The sequence below is a fragment of the Dermacentor variabilis genome, chromosome 2 (genome assembly GCF_050947875.1).
Source record: "Dermacentor variabilis isolate Ectoservices chromosome 2, ASM5094787v1, whole genome shotgun sequence".
In the NCBI taxonomy this organism is placed as follows: domain Eukaryota; kingdom Metazoa; phylum Arthropoda; class Arachnida; order Ixodida; family Ixodidae; genus Dermacentor; species Dermacentor variabilis.
This window is the reverse complement of record NC_134569.1, coordinates 28,208,926-28,224,233: the sequence shown is the minus strand read 5'-3', so window position 1 is coordinate 28,224,233 and position 15,308 is coordinate 28,208,926. Positions and strand designations below refer to the sequence as shown.

The 15,308-nt window shown below is 43.3% G+C and overlaps 2 protein-coding genes across 3 annotated transcripts; both read left to right on the top strand.

Moving 5' to 3' along the window:
* The first annotated feature begins 4,536 nt into the window (after nucleotides 1–4,536).
* On the top strand, nucleotides 4,537–9,604 carry LOC142571554 (multiple myeloma tumor-associated protein 2-like). Of its 2 annotated transcripts, none has more exons than XM_075680005.1 (6): nucleotides 4,537–4,906; nucleotides 5,790–5,940; nucleotides 6,283–6,331; nucleotides 8,075–8,160; nucleotides 8,695–8,830; nucleotides 9,334–9,604. In XM_075680005.1, the coding sequence occupies exons 1-6, from the start codon at nucleotides 4,813–4,815 to the stop codon at nucleotides 9,373–9,375; spliced, it is 558 nt and encodes a 185-aa protein (XP_075536120.1). In that variant the 5' UTR covers nucleotides 4,537–4,812; the 3' UTR covers nucleotides 9,376–9,604. The 2 variants fall into 2 exon arrangements, with proteins under 2 accessions (XP_075536120.1, XP_075536119.1); XM_075680004.1 differs by having other exon boundaries at nucleotides 4,538–4,906; nucleotides 8,695–8,826.
* A 261-nt stretch (nucleotides 9,605–9,865) lies between these two features.
* LOC142571557 (cytochrome c) lies at nucleotides 9,866–14,801 on the top strand. The gene is made up of 3 exons (XM_075680009.1): nucleotides 9,866–10,017; nucleotides 11,128–11,314; nucleotides 14,447–14,801. Exons 2-3 carry the CDS (start codon nucleotides 11,131–11,133, stop codon nucleotides 14,590–14,592), a joined length of 330 nt encoding a protein of 109 aa, XP_075536124.1. The 5' UTR covers nucleotides 9,866–10,017; nucleotides 11,128–11,130; the 3' UTR covers nucleotides 14,593–14,801.
* Nucleotides 14,802–15,308: the final 507 nt, after the last annotated feature.

Genomic DNA, 15,308 nt, shown 5'->3' with positions numbered 1-15,308 from the left:
TGACGTCATTGGGGCGAGCTATCCGATTGGCTGTCCAAGGCACGTGATCGATAATTTTTCCAACTTTGTGGTAAACAAATGATCGATGTTCGGGATAGTTGGAATGTTATTTAGTCTGTTTTTATAAAAAGAAAGCAACATAAAGAGAATGCACAAGAACAATTTTTCAGTACATTCAAGCACTTCCGGCACACAGCAAGTGTCGTCTGCTTGTGTTACAACGTGCTCCGTCTTTGACAAGAGCTCCGCCGTCAGTGTCGGTCTGTCTTTTTGCGAGCGCTGTGAGTCGACTTTGTTGCGTTGTGCACTGCAAACGTATAGCTACTGGCAATATGTCAAGCTGCGACATCATGTCCCTCTGCAAGCCAGTAGTCGAGCGGACTGGCTGCAGCGCATCGAACTGCCGCTATCCGATTGGCGCCAGGATTTGCGCGATTGCGGCCGTCACTTTACACCGGAAGACTACTAACACAACAGCGTTTCGCGAGTCTGGTATTAGGGTAAATGCAAGCGCAAGGGGACAGAGCCTGGCCGTGCACCCTTGCGTGTCGTTTCAGGGGATGAACAGAAGGGCAAATTTGAATGATCTGCGCGGTGCAGCCACCTGGTGGCATAGAGCTCAACCACACACAGTAGCAGTAACAAAATCTATTCTTCTTTGCTGCTGGTGTAATTTTTTCGCAGGAGTGTAATCGTTAACACGTTGTTTTTGTAAATGTTTTACACTTGGTTAGAGCAATATTAGTTCTTTCTTTGGCTGGTTAAGCTCTGCGCCGACGGGTGGCTGGACCGTGGAGACCGATCAGGCAGCTCACGTACGTCTACGCTAAAGTTCCTTCATCAGCTTGAGTTTATGCCTCCACCGTTCCGTCGAAATGTTCATCTAGTGTGTGATTACTGAAATACCAGACACGTTCGGCACTACGACAGAATACTCGCAATGCACGCTGCTTCGATAGCTCTTGCTTGGGGTTGACGGCCAAGCGGCTAGCGGAGAGGTTTCGCGCGGGCGCGCTCCAAAACAACCGGAAGTGGACGATGTGACGTCGCATCGTGACGCAGAACCAGTGAAGGCGGAGCTTAGCCTCGATCGCTCGGCGAACGAGTTGAGGAGGAAAAGAATTGCTAGGGAGGAGGGTGACTTGTAATCGCTCGTAGCTCCACTAATACGTAGCGCTTCACTTAAATTGTGGTGCGAATGTTCTACTTAAACTGTGCCTTACGCGTCTGCAAAATTTGTCCAAACCGTTTCAGGGGCCCTTTAAGTTTATCCAGCGTTTCCTTGCCTTCTCATGCCACCTTTTCCCTATCCCCCACCCCCCTTGTATTTGTATGGGAACTGCAAGCGAGGAGTGTCAAGGCTGTTATTCACTCGTTTCGCGACTGTGTTGGTGCCTCCTCTCCCCCCTCCGCTCTTCAGTTCTGTCAACTCAGAATTTCCTCTAGGTGGCGTTGTCTAGCTTCCCTCTGGAAAAAATTTGGTTGCGGGCGTTCATAGTGGTCTTCTTTTTTTCTTTTTTACACTAGGTAGAACATTAAGCAGTATAATAGCAAGAGCTTGGTGGCGCAACCCACCGCCTCGTTCCAAAGGGGACGCTCATAACATCCATCCATCCATCCTGGACTTGCACGTTGGTAGAAAGGTAAGCGCTTGGGGTGTGTCACGGGTAATTACAGCTGTCAAGAGGCTCACGTGGCTATGACCCAGGAGCACCAGAGGCAAACGAGTTCCTCACGTCCCTTTTCTTCTCCGCCACGCTCCTTCCATGTATATACACGCTCTGAATCACCCCCAGACGCGGTGTGCCGACAGCAGCAGCCATAGTAGCAGTAGCAGCAGTGATAGCAGTAATGGCGGTAACGGTAGCAGCAGTGGGAAAGACGAAGGAAAAGGCAAATAATTAATTAATTTAATTATGGGGTTTTACATGCCAAGACCACTTTCTGATTATGAGGCACGCCGTAGTGGAGGACACCGAAAATTTCGACCACCTGGGGTTACTTAACGTGCACCTAAATCTAAGTACACGGGTATTTTCGCATTTCGCCCCTATCGAAATGCGGCCGCCGTGGCCGGGATGCGAAACCGCGACCTCGTGCTCAGTAGCCCAACACCATAGCCACTGAGCAACCACGGCGGGTGAAAAGAAATAGAAAGCTTCGCTTTAAAAAAAGAATGTAGCTGCGGCCTTCGGCTTTTGTCTATTGGTGTAACAAAACAAATTATTCTCGAGTCTGATTTCTGAGAAAAAACATGTTACGCTTATCTTATATTTCATACCTAAATGTAATGCCGCTCCCGACCGTACGTGCGCTCAACTAAGCAGCTTCTGTATTATAAACAGCTGCTTTCAGTTATCCGGTGCACTATCATAAGGACAATATTTAAGCAAAAAAAGGAACGGCATGTCTCACATACATGTAGATATATTTGTAGATCTGCTGTGTTTGTTGAAGAAGATAAGTGTGATACCACATTGGGCGCCCAGTTTTAATTGGTTGCAGTCTTGAAGACATCGTGATACTGTAAAAAAAAAAAAAAAAGATGCCTGAATCAAGTTTGCAGATTTACAGGCTGTCCCAAAATGGAGCGTTTATATTGAATGACAGCTAGGCACTTGTTCAGCAGAACCGATTAGCACCCGCGCGTTAATTCTCACAGGAACTGGTGCGCCTCTGCGCAACAGCCACGATCCTCCAGCAGCACAATCATTCGGAATAAGAGTCCTCACTTGCATCGGCCTCCCACCTTCGAGATTTTAAAAGTGTTGTTATTCGTTGCATTCGAACTCAACGGCTATTCAGTATTTTTTAACAGTGAATTCTGAAGTCGAGTACGATCTGAATGGTAAATACCATTCGATTAGACTATGTGTTTCTACTTCATTTCGCCTGCTGGCACGTTGAAGGAGATCGCTAGACAAGCCACGGAGATTACTTTGGTAAAAACTTCCCGGTCTCCCCGATTGAGTCGTCTGAGTACATATATCTTGTCCCTAACACTGTTGTTGCTATTACGTCCAATAATTGCCTTGATTCCTTTTCTCGGAAAGTCGATTGATTCACCTAGGGCTAGTGCAGATTTTAAAAGAAAGACGCTAATTCCGGGCGGGAGTTCTCCCTTTTTCAATCAGCGCATATGGAACATGTGATAATTTTTCTCTGCATATATGTCATGCATATATCTATGTGACCTTAGATTTGCCTATAAGCACATCGGTCATCAGCATGTCTTCGCCCCACGCAGTTAATGAACCTGGTTCATTTCACTATAATGTTGTTTTCTTTGATCATTGTCCCTGATCAATATTCCACCAACAAGAAGCGCGCGTCAAATGACACGATATCAATAACATTTTCTCACGTAGCTTCATGTTGCAGATAGGCGGCCTCTGTGGCAAAAATTGCGTGTTGCATTTAGAAAACAATTAAAAAAAAACAGCAGTTCACCTTCTTAAAACTACAATTGGTACTGGCCGACGAGAGACGCGGACGCACCAATGCAAGTAAAACCATAAAAAATTTTACTGCACAGATTTTTTTTGCAAGAAAAACTGGGCGTCCGCCAGCGACCGCGCTACGAACGCGCGCTCGCTAGCAGACGACGCACTTGACAACGACAGCAAAAGTGAACATGTCGTGCTGTATGACGCATGCCTGAAATATGTATGCATAGCAAAAAGGTGGTACAAAAAATTTGCAGTGAAAATAAAGCACTGTTATAAGAGTGCACGCGCGCAATTGGTCTCTGGGCCTGCAGCGAAATCACGTTGAATATGTCGCGAAGCGCGTTAATTTTTCGCCCCAATCCAATTCGCTCGCAGCGCCTCGCAAAATTTTTCCACACGCGGCGCCTCAGCGAGAGAGCGCTGAACAGTTTGTTAATCAGCTGTTGATCACTTGGAATCTCCTCGCCTATTTTTATTTGTGTTGAAAGCGAGTGTTAGATTGTGTAATTGGTTATGTAATAGACGTAATATGTTAGCATTCAAAGCGACAATGGATTCGAATGAAATGTTGAAACAGTAATACCGGTGTCACACGGCCACTTTCGATCGTTATAGAGCCCGATTCGGATCGAAATTCTCGACCGCGATTGGCTCCCTTACGCAGATTGAGCAATGAAGACAATCGCGATCGAGAAATTTGATCCGTATCGAGCTCAATCGCGATCAAAAAAGCGCCATGTGGCGCCAGTGTTGCTCGCACAATGTAAATTGACTGTTTGATGCACCACGCATATGTGCTATGCATATGTAGAAAATGTTTACTAGGCAAATGTTTTAAAGACAATGAATGTAATGCAGGTTTGAAGGCAATGAAATTGCAAAGTCAAAACCAAAACGAATATTCGTCCTTGGTAGCACATGCTCTTGATACTAATTGATACTATTTCTTAGTATTTCTGGTATTTCTTGCATCATTTCTTGTCACGCTTGTTTTTGTCACGTTTCTGTAGTGGTCACGTGGTTGCGGTACAGTTACGATTTTATTAGTTCATTAGGCAGTCAAGCTAGGTCAAGCCTGGCCATTGGCCTGGCCAAACCAATTTTACGGTGGCGATGATCGTTGCGCTACTGCCAGATGCTGCCAGTGTCAATGCCTCCTTGCTAGTGTTGCTGTTGTGTACTTACTGTTGTACCGATGGGAAGCTCTGAAATCGATTTTAATAGTGAATCAGTTACGCTATTTTCATGCTCCCCCTTGCTTTAGTTGATTTACAGCTACCAGCTTAATTAAGTGTTTAAGGTTGTTGAAAGACAAACCGTCCAGATGCCGTGTTGCCTTTGATTCGAGTGTGAAGGAAGAAAGATGTTTCATCCTGTTCGTGGTGGTACACGCGGTGGCGCCGATCAGTTTAACTGGGAAGACGTCAAGGAAGATAAATACCGGGAAAACTATCTGGGTAAGCAGAGCGCATGCGGTATGGTACGGCCGGTTGGCCTCCCGTTCCGCGCGCTCTCGCTGGCATTTGCTTGCCAATGGCCCAGGAAACGCGTACTGTGTAAGGAAGAAAAGTGTAGATTTCATATGAAGCAAATAGAAGCCGATGAGTTTTGCGACTACTGGTGTTGTAGGCATAGTACAATCGCCAAGCGCCAGAATAATAACACAGAAGGTACCAGACTGGATAATGTGCAGCTCACGAGTCATTGCGGCTTCTGATCTACTACCAATTTCTTTGCATCGCACCGATTGCATGCACCGATTCAGTGCTCTAGACAGAAGTGTTAAAAGAGTGGACGACTGTAAGCTGTACGGCTCGTACACTTTGCACGTATCCTTGGTTCGTGAAACGTGATGGCGTCGTAGATAGCTGCGCTTATTAATGTGGTTAGCATTCTTTACCTACATTAAGCATTTTTAAGTTTTATCTGGCCTCTTACACTGTCGTGACGTCGTCGTGGTCGTTTCTTTACCTGGATGTATGCTAGGATATGCATGACTAAAGCCCCTCCATATTGCGGCAGTAGACGCGATGAAGGTACTTTATGCATGACATGAAAGAATAAGATGCATTCATAATATGAACTACATGACATTACTACCATGCCATGCCATAAACATAAACGTTGAAGCACGCGGGAGGAGCCGAGCTGTATGCATGCCTCATATATAACGCGTTACGCCGTTGGCAATATGCTATGTCGCTACATTACCTCAATGATAAGTGCATTAACATTGATAGTCATCGTGAGATTCATTCTGCTGGCTTTTTATTATCGGTATTGACAGGCGCAGTCAGTCCGTTCACTGTATTCATGTAACCGTGCCCTTTCAATGAACAGGGCACTCTCTTCGGGCGCCGGTGGGACGATGGCAGAAAGGCAAGGACCTGACGTGGTATGCCAAGGAGAAGCAACAGGCTGCTTCAACATCAAGACAAAATGAGGTGGCAGCTGCCAAGAAAGCCGAAGAGGAAGCCATGCTGGCAGCATTGTGAGTCTCTTGTTGCTAGGTAAACTGCAGATATCGGTTTTGGGCACTGAACTAGTACTCTGCCATGTGAGTGATTAGTTAGTTGATTGATTGAAGAAACAGCTGCACATTTGAGATGCCCAAGTGGCAGGGCTAGGGGGTATTAACACTGTATTAACCTTGACCACCTGGCACTCTTTAATGGGTGCCTAAGTTAGACAGGCATATTCGTGTTCCTCTTCTTCGGAATGTTGCTGCTGCTACCAAGAATCAAATGCATGAATTTGTGGTCTACCCCCTTGACATGTTTGTTACAAAATCAGGTGTCTCTGTGTTTAATGTATGTGGTTTCAAATCCAACAGGGGCTTCGCCACACCAGCAAAACCGACACATCAGCCACTAACCAAAGCGGTAAGAATTTTGTAGCACATTCTACTGATTCCTTAAAAGGAAGCTTTAGCCCGAGGCCTCCTATCCAAATACATGGTAAAGGAGAAATTGTTTTTCTTGGCAACCACTGCATCAAATTTTATGAGATTTGGTGCATTTAAAAGAAGCTAAAACCTAGTGACTGTCGTTTGTGAATTTTTGATTTAAGTTGTCTATTTTTTAATAAAAAATTTACAATAATTGTAAATTTTCAGGAAACAAAACTATCAAGTTTACAACTGTAACTCAGTAATGAAAATTGATATCACAGTTCTCTAAATTGCACCTAATAGTAGATCTAAAGCGGACAAAAAGGATGTATTATATGTGGCTCTCAAACAGATCACTAAAGTGTGAATAGAACTTTTGCAAAACCCTTGTTAGCAATGTAGCAAATTCACATAAGACATACATTCACATATCAAATTTTTCCACTTTAGATGCTCTAATGAATGCAGTTTCCAGAACTGCAATATGTGTTATAGCTATAGAGCTACGAATTTGTAAACACTGTACTTCTGGGGTTTTTTTGTCTTCTTTCTTTTTTTTTTTTTGAAGTTACCGATTTTTAAAAATTCCATTAAGAAAATTCCATTAAAATAATTCAAGCCCTAAATCGATATTCCGCTACCAACAGTCACTAGAATTTAACTTTCTCTCTCAGATGCAACATATTTCGTTAAAATTGGCCCAGTGGTTATACAAGAAAAGTGTTTCAGCATTTTGCATGTATTTCAATAGGTGGCACCGGAGTGGGGCCTGAGCTAAAGCTTCCTCTTAAATGTGAAGGCTGTGCCACTGTAGATAATGTTTCTTTAAAATTTTCAAGAATTAAAATGAAAGAACACTTGTTGTGTGGTGCCTTCAGCTTATTTGCATGCATTTTTGTTTTCTTCAAATTCACAGAAATTACATAGAATAAAAAATTTTTCGTCCTTTAACAGTGAAATATTACGCAAATATAGTTTGTTTAAACAGTGTGTCCAAGATCCATTTGATTTAACCTTTTCCAAAAAAATAGAGCTTCTTGGCTTCACGCTGATGTTAATATTCTGTGGCACTGATTGCAAATGTGATGCAATGATTTCATCAAAACTGCCAGTTCTTTCTTGACATTTGGCCTAATCTTGGTGTGACTGATGTGGCAAGTTTTCTCCATCGCTGGATGCATGAGTCTTTTATGATATGGAGAGGTCCTTTTGCCAAGTCATAATTTTAATCTTCCTTCATGAAACATTTAGGTGTGCACAAAGTTATTTTTGTGTAGTATTCTTGTATGCTCAGCACATTTTTTTCTTTACAAAAATGTGTGTGTAAACACAAATTTTCGCCTTTTGTTTATTTTAAATGCATGGAGGCAGACAAGGCATGTGTTTATTTTAATGCATGCAAGTGTCACATGTTACTGTAAAAATTATGCCTTTCAACCTGGTCAGCATACACCTACAACACATGTAGAGCAACTGCAACTCTTAGTTTGAATACTACTTGTTTGAGAAAGCAGATTGTGGTGGTTAGCAGGACTTGAACACTTGTATTGTTTACATAAACTGTTGTGAACTGTGAGGTACTCACTGACACAGCTGTTCAAATCACACATATGTGGGTCTGCCACAATACACTGGCTTTAATTGACTGTTGCTGTTTGGCAAGTCAGTGTGCCAATCTAGGATTTAAGCTACAGGTCACAAGAAAAGTTTTGCTCTTTATATTTCGCTTCTTCAGGAGGTGACTGAGGCACTGCGCAGAGGTGATGACGGCAGAGATGAGGGAGATGCTGACCGGGTCTCGGGCGTGGGCACCAATGCAAGGTATGCATTTTTTTATTTCCTCTACTTAACTGCCACGTGGCTTGTGTGTGTAAGCTTGGCCCCTTTACATTGGCTTTAAGACCTAGTTTGCATGGCTGATTGGGTAGGCATAGAATGAAATAATGCATTCGAGAATAGTTCTGCATGCTGCTGGTTGATTTTAGTAAAAATGTGTGACAATTCCGGGCTGGTGCAATGTTAAGATTACTTTATTCTATTCCTTTTTTTTTTTCATTCACCACTCGCAGCTCGCCAATCCTCATGGTAATGTAGGCGGAGTGCAACTCGGGCCACTGACAAAGCACAAAAATGAAAATAATTGGAATAAAATCATTCCAGTATACTGGCATTGATCTCCCTCTACTAGAAACCTCATAGAGGTTCCCATTTATTTCATTTCTTTATCTTTATTTCACATTTTATTTCACTGAAGTAACAGCATCTTTGTTGTTTCTTGCCTCAATTGAGCCATTATGTAAACCTTGATTAGCAGCTGGGTGCTTGAAACTAGAGTGGAAATGTGTGTTTTCCCAGAGGTGACTTCTGTACTCGTGGAAAGCGGCCAGCCGAAGGTGTGGAGTTCATTTCCCATGCAGCCACCACTCAGGATAGTCGCCAGGCAGAGAAAGAAGAGAGCTCCAGCAAGAAGCACAAGTCTGAACACAAGTCGGTAACTCTTTTGCATGCTTGGGAGTGTGCCTGACCTGTGGGGCTTTGAGTAAATAACTGCTGTACAGTAATACAGTAGGAAGTGCTTTATGGTTCGAGTAAAAGTTGCAACATCATATGTGCATGTTTGTATGGCTCTAAACTGCATAAGATGACATTGTCTTTTCTGTTAACACTATTGAGCTATTGTGCACAGATGTACCACACACCTTTATTGTTGTAGCCACTTTCTTCTTGGACTGCCTTTTTCCACAGCTCAACTTGATAATGTTTCGTTGTTCAGGGATAAACTACAGTTATTCTTTCCCTAAAATTAGGAATCTTGCATCATTTTAGAACTTCATAAGCATTCTTTGAAATTTGTTTCAGAATATTGGTCAGGCAAAACATATATAGTATAACCTCAGTTATGGAATACCAACACGCCCTAACCTACGCTCTTTCAAGTTACATATATAGTAGTTTACCTGCCAATACCCATATAGACCTTTTCTTTTTCCCCAGGAAGGAGAAGAAATCCAAGAAACACAAGAAAGAAAAACATAAGAAGAAACACAAACACCGAAGCCGGCGGTCTCCCAGTTAGTGCCCAGCACTCACATGTAAGGATAATGTTACCAACTTTATGCCACAGTGCTGAACACATGGTTTGTGCTGTGTAATTTTTCGTATCTGCAAATACTACTAAGAAAAGGGGACAATGGTGGTATCTTTTGGGATGCCACCGTCGCTGTCGTCTGAAATGTGCGAGGAATAAACGTGTTTGAACCACTTGTACCCGGCTTCAGTGCTCTCACTTTTTTTTCCCCCATTGCATAAATAGGCGCCTTACGACTGTCGGTGCCGCGAGATGTGCTCTCACTTTTTTTTTTTTTTCCCCATTGCATAAAGATAAATAGGCGCCTTACGTCTGTCTGTGCCGCGAGATGTGCGTGCTCAGCTTGTTCGTTTCTGATGCAACAAAATGATAAGGATGAGAGCTCAGTCTCCCACGTCATTTCTGCGTCATCTGTGCGTCGCCGCACGCCGTAGCAGACGATACGCCCCTCCTTTACTACTGCGCATGTGCGGTCGTGTTAGACGCATGCGCAGTGTGCGGAAGTGCGGCGTGGCTGGTTCTGCCGCCAGGCAGTGGGTGACCTTTCTTGCATTGCTCCGGAGGCAGCGGCAGTGAGTTAACCTTGCGAGGTAAGTTACCGCTTCAGCGGCGTTCAGAATTTTTTTTATTTATCTACAAACCGTTAAGCGATGAACACAGTCCGTAATTATGTTTAATCGCGCTAGTCGGCTGGCATAAATACCCTTGCTTGTCGTCCCCGGCGCTGAAAGGTCAGTGATAGGCCTAACGAATGAATGAAAAATGTGCTTTCACGGAAGGTAGCTTGCGTCAGATTGTACCGCACCACTTTCACGCGTTAACCGGTGCTCGTTCCAGGTCTCAGATAGTCCAAGCAGTGCGCTCTGTGCAGCCGTTAGTTGCTTTCGAGCGACCTTCGGTTGTTTTGCGTGTGACTTTTTTAGCATATTTCTCTTGCGCACAAGGTGACCGTGACTGGCCCGTAGGAAACGGGTCGCGTTCCCATTGCAAGTGCTTTCGCCGCCGGTTAAGTAGAGCTGTACTTTCTAGCAACATCACGCTTCGTGCAGGCAGTAAACTTTGCTATTGGCGTCTGCACGCTTTTGTCTACAACCCTGTACTACTGCCGGTGCCCCCGGCTTTTAAAGAACGTGGCGTATGCTTTGACGTGTGATCTTCTTCTTTCCCTTTATTGAGCTCATTTATTAGTCTTGTATTTTTCCGGGCGACGCGTCAGTTCGTCCGCTTCCATATCGTTTTGTAATTGAAGTCAGCACTGCCGCAGAGCGAAGGCACGAAAACTAGCCTTTCCAGAGAGCTGCTTCTCCACGGTGCTCCTGTGTATTGCTAGCCGGCAAGACTCGCCGTATTAATCCATAAAACAAGAACTTTATTCAGTGGCATATGTTGTAGCGCTAACATAGGAGTGCAGCCAAGCGACTATGACCTGAATCGGACTGGAAACCTGTTTGCACTGTTCAGATTCCGAGTCCAAATTCACATGCCTTAGTGATCACCTTATTAAAACATTGTGAAATTTTTGTGAAATAGTCTAAAATAGCATTGGTAATTGGTTGGTTATACGTGATTTGCGCTTGACCTCTGGGACTTCATTGATGGGCGAGCCTTCATGTCATGGAATTCATTTAAAATATTTGTCCTCACCTTTGCAGTGTGTTTTCCTCTAAGTACAGACGTATGCTACGTGGGTCTTATTTCAGGCCATGGGCGATATCCCTAAGGGTGACCCCGAGAAGGGCAAGAAGGTATTTGTGCAGCGGTGTGCGCAGTGCCACACAGTTGAAGCTGGCGGCAAGCACAAGACAGGCCCCAACCTGCATGGTCTCATTGGGCGAAAGACAGGTCAATCTCCAGGCTTCAGCTATACAGATGCCAACAAGAGCAAAGGTGATCACCTTTTCTTCTGATCAGCACTCTAACTGTGGAGCTGCTTTTAGGCTAACACCAGTAGTTTATTGTGTTCTATTTTCATTTGAAGTTCTGTTATCAAATTTGGGCTCAACATATTCTTCCTGCGCATGAATAGTATTGCAACACTAGTTCAGACTTTAAACTGGGGCCACGTTCACCACTGCACATTTTTGGTGATATCACTTTCAATGTATGCTGATTGACTAAGCCAAAGGGCAGAACTTGCACTCGTGAAAGGTTGTGCCAGGTGTACAGAATACCACAAACATTATTTCTTAAAGACGAACCCTGCTCCTTTTTAGCCATTCAGCATCTTTAGCATCCTGTATGTTATCACCAGGTTTAATCGAAATGAATGTAAAAGAAATGTCCACACTACAAGCATGGCACAACTGGGCCCTTTTATTATTCCATTCCAAAGCATTAATGTGAACTTTTCAGCTAAGATTTAGTCTTGTGCGTTCACTTTCTTTGATGACTCAGCTCTTTGCAAGCATCTTTTTTTATGCAATACCCCTAGAATTCCTCAAAAGTGTATTATTTCATATCAGGGTACCTTTGGCATGACGCTCAGGATGAAAGCAATCATTCATCAGCTTCCTTGAACAAAAAGGATAATAGAATATGTTCACAAGTGTAGCTGTAAATAGATGAGATAAAAGCGCACCATAGTACCTGGTTGGCTGGGTGCTGCAGGTATTACATGCACTGTGCAATGTTTATCCCTGTACTATGCATCATGCTTGTAGTTGCAAAAGAGGAGCCATAGGAGTAAAAAATTTCATGTTGGTGAAAACTGTCTCGGGGCCCTGTCTAATCTTATTGGTGCCCTATGTTCAACCTAGGTGATCCTTCCCCAAGTACACCCGCTGTGGTGGTTTAGCTGCTATGGCACTGCACTGTTAAGCACAAGGTCTAAAGGTCATATCCCAGCCATGGTGGCCACATATTCAGTGGAGCAAAATGCAAAAATGACTGTATACCATGCATTGGGTGCATGTTGTACAACCCCAGGTGGTCAAAATTAGCCCATAGCCCCCACTGTGACATGCCTCATAATCAGATTGTTGGTTTAGCACGTACCTACATTTCAATTTTTTTTGCTATGTATTGGTAAAGATAGTCAACTTTCCAAACAACCTTTAGCAGCAAGCGCATTGCTTCTTTCATTTTGGACAAACAAACAAAATAATTTACCAGGTTTCAGACAAATTTTTCTGTTGGTGGGTGGCACATCATTTAATTCTGTGTAGGCAATGGCCCTTGGTTTTGGTGCCCAGGCTGTTTGCTTTGATCATAATTCACCTGTGTTGCTTGCTCTGTCTTTATAGCACAAAAGAAATAGTAGAATAGCTTATACTGTGTCCTCAGTGCGAGATGAGACTAAGCGATGGCTTAATTTTTGTCTAATTTTTGCTGTAAGACCAGCAGCAAGTGAAGTAACACATGCAAATTAAAAACCGAAACAGGCAGCCTGGGCAACTGCCATGTTATGCACTCTCAGTGACCGCCGGAAGCCATTCTGGTAAGCTTGGTAGAGCCCTGTAAATTTTGCACATGCACGTTCATGGCAATTGGTAATGGTAGGAAGGTACTGCTAAGCTAAAGCTCTCCATTATGTACTTTGCTGTGGGTCTATATCTTTTTAGTGCTCAATTTTCAGCAACAGAACAATACTTGTACTGAGCAGAACTTGTAAAAATGGGCTGGTTTGCAATTGCTAGCATTTATAAAAAAAGCTGTGTCTCAGTGCAGTAGAACCTCGTAAATACAATCTCGTTATGTACAATTTTTCAGCACCAACATTCGCGATCGATAACATGAAAAATGACCCAATACAGTTAGTTTTCCATTAATGGGCCCATGCATTCACGGAAAACATTCTTTTAGCACCAGCATTCGGTGCATTGCCAAACTGATCGCATGATAAGCTTTCCAGCTGCTAGATCCCATGTAAACAAGAAAGGGCATGAGGTGTGCGGTATTGAGAATAGTAGCTGCCCGCTACAGCAGCTTGCCCGCTATACTCGCCCGTCCATTTCATGTGAAAACGCTGGCACGCACTCAGTTTCCTTTCCTGGTACCAGTCAAATCCTCCCTGGTCATCGCATGCCAAATTCACAGATATAGCTGCCAACCCTATTGCGATACGCGTTTTCACTTGTCTGTTTCACAGTGCATGGGATGTAGTGCTGTTGGAAGTGTACTGCAGGCTTTTAATACGCAATAACCCTAATGTCGCCGCTGTTGCACCTTGCTGCAGGTGGCACAATGTAAGCCACGAAAATGACAATGCATGTCTCATGCCGCTCAAGTCTTACCAGCTAGGCACACATCGGTGTCTTGTGCTGTATTGACACCACGCTTCACATTACGTAGATGTCAACTGCAGTTGAGTTAGTTACATTTTTTAGCTGCTTGGGATCGTGTTGTTTTACAAAACGTATGAATTACATTCTACTGTATAAAACTTGCAGTTGCATACTTCAAGAACTCTTGTTATAGTATTGCTGAAACCAAAACAGTAGTACTAAGTGTGCTGTATGACCTTTTCAGATAATTTTTTGCAGAAATGTATTTTTCACAAACTTGCCATGTTTTTGTTCTTAAAAGGTGAAGGATAGTGATCAGCAACCTTTCAACTACATAACTTGTGGCACAAATAGGTTATCCCATTGACCTCCTTCTGGTTTATGCATTGTAATAATGTTCCACAGGCCAGCTAGAGTATGCCAGCAAACGCCAAATTATTTGGAGCTGTAGTTCAGTGCATTGTAGTACTTCTCCATTTACATGAAAGCAGTGCCATAGTTACATTTTTAAACTGCCAGCCTTGCAAGCCTAGACCACCCTTAATTCATTGGTGTAATAGAACATCTGTAACCGACTTTACTGATTACTCTGCACTCTACAACATGTTGCAATGTTTAAATCAGGCTGTACAGTAACATATGCGGTCCTTTCTTTATCCAAGTAAAAGTGATTGGCTTTTGATTGAAAGGGTGTTCAAATCTTATAAATTGATGTTGGTACTCCAGTGCCCTTTCTCATAACCCAGATGTGGATTTGTATGAAACACTAATCAGAATTTTATCATTATTGATGTAGGGATCACCTGGAACAAGGACACGCTGTTCATCTACTTGGAGGACCCAAAAAAGTACATTCCGGGCACCAAGATGGTCTTCGCTGGCCTCAAGAAGGTGCAAGATCGAGCAGACTTGATATCCTACCTGGAGCAGGCCACGAAGTAGAAGCAATGCATTAGAAACACTGGTGACAAGCTTGGGGCACTGCCGCCTCCACTCCTAACCATTGCCATACCCAAGAATAAATTATCACCATTTTCCATCTGTTGTTGAGGGGCAGTGTCTCTTGCTGCAAGGACAAGTTAGAAGCTGTTACAGGGCCCTCGCTGCCACTACAGTAATAAATGTTTGCAGTTTTACCGCTGTTACTGACAGATGGAGCCTTGTCTTTCGTTGTTTCGTAAACACATGACACACACTTATGTTAAGGGGTGCAAGACTACTGGTTTATTCTGGCTGAAGAAACAAATAGTGGGTTTTGCTGCACACAAGTAATGAGAACCACATTTCTTGTCTAATGAAAAGTATATGTGCACGTGACTGCTGTATCTGATGGATTGCTTGCAGAACCTTGTGGCATTTGATCTAGAGGACAAGGTGCCTTTTTAAGCAATATTTCAATCTGAGCTTGATGGTTTACTGTGTTAATGGTTACCTCTGTACTATCATGCATAAGATGTGTTCGTATGATTTTGTTTTATGATGTTTGGGGACCGGGCATTGCCTAAACAAAACTACTAGCATGATGGTTATAAGTCTTGTTTATGAAGAATGCATAAAATTTCTGTGAAACAAACACTAAAATGTTTGCAGTGTTAAGATGTACAGAAAATTCGATTGTGAGGCTTCCTAATGCAAAATTTGAGCGCAGCTGAATGCAT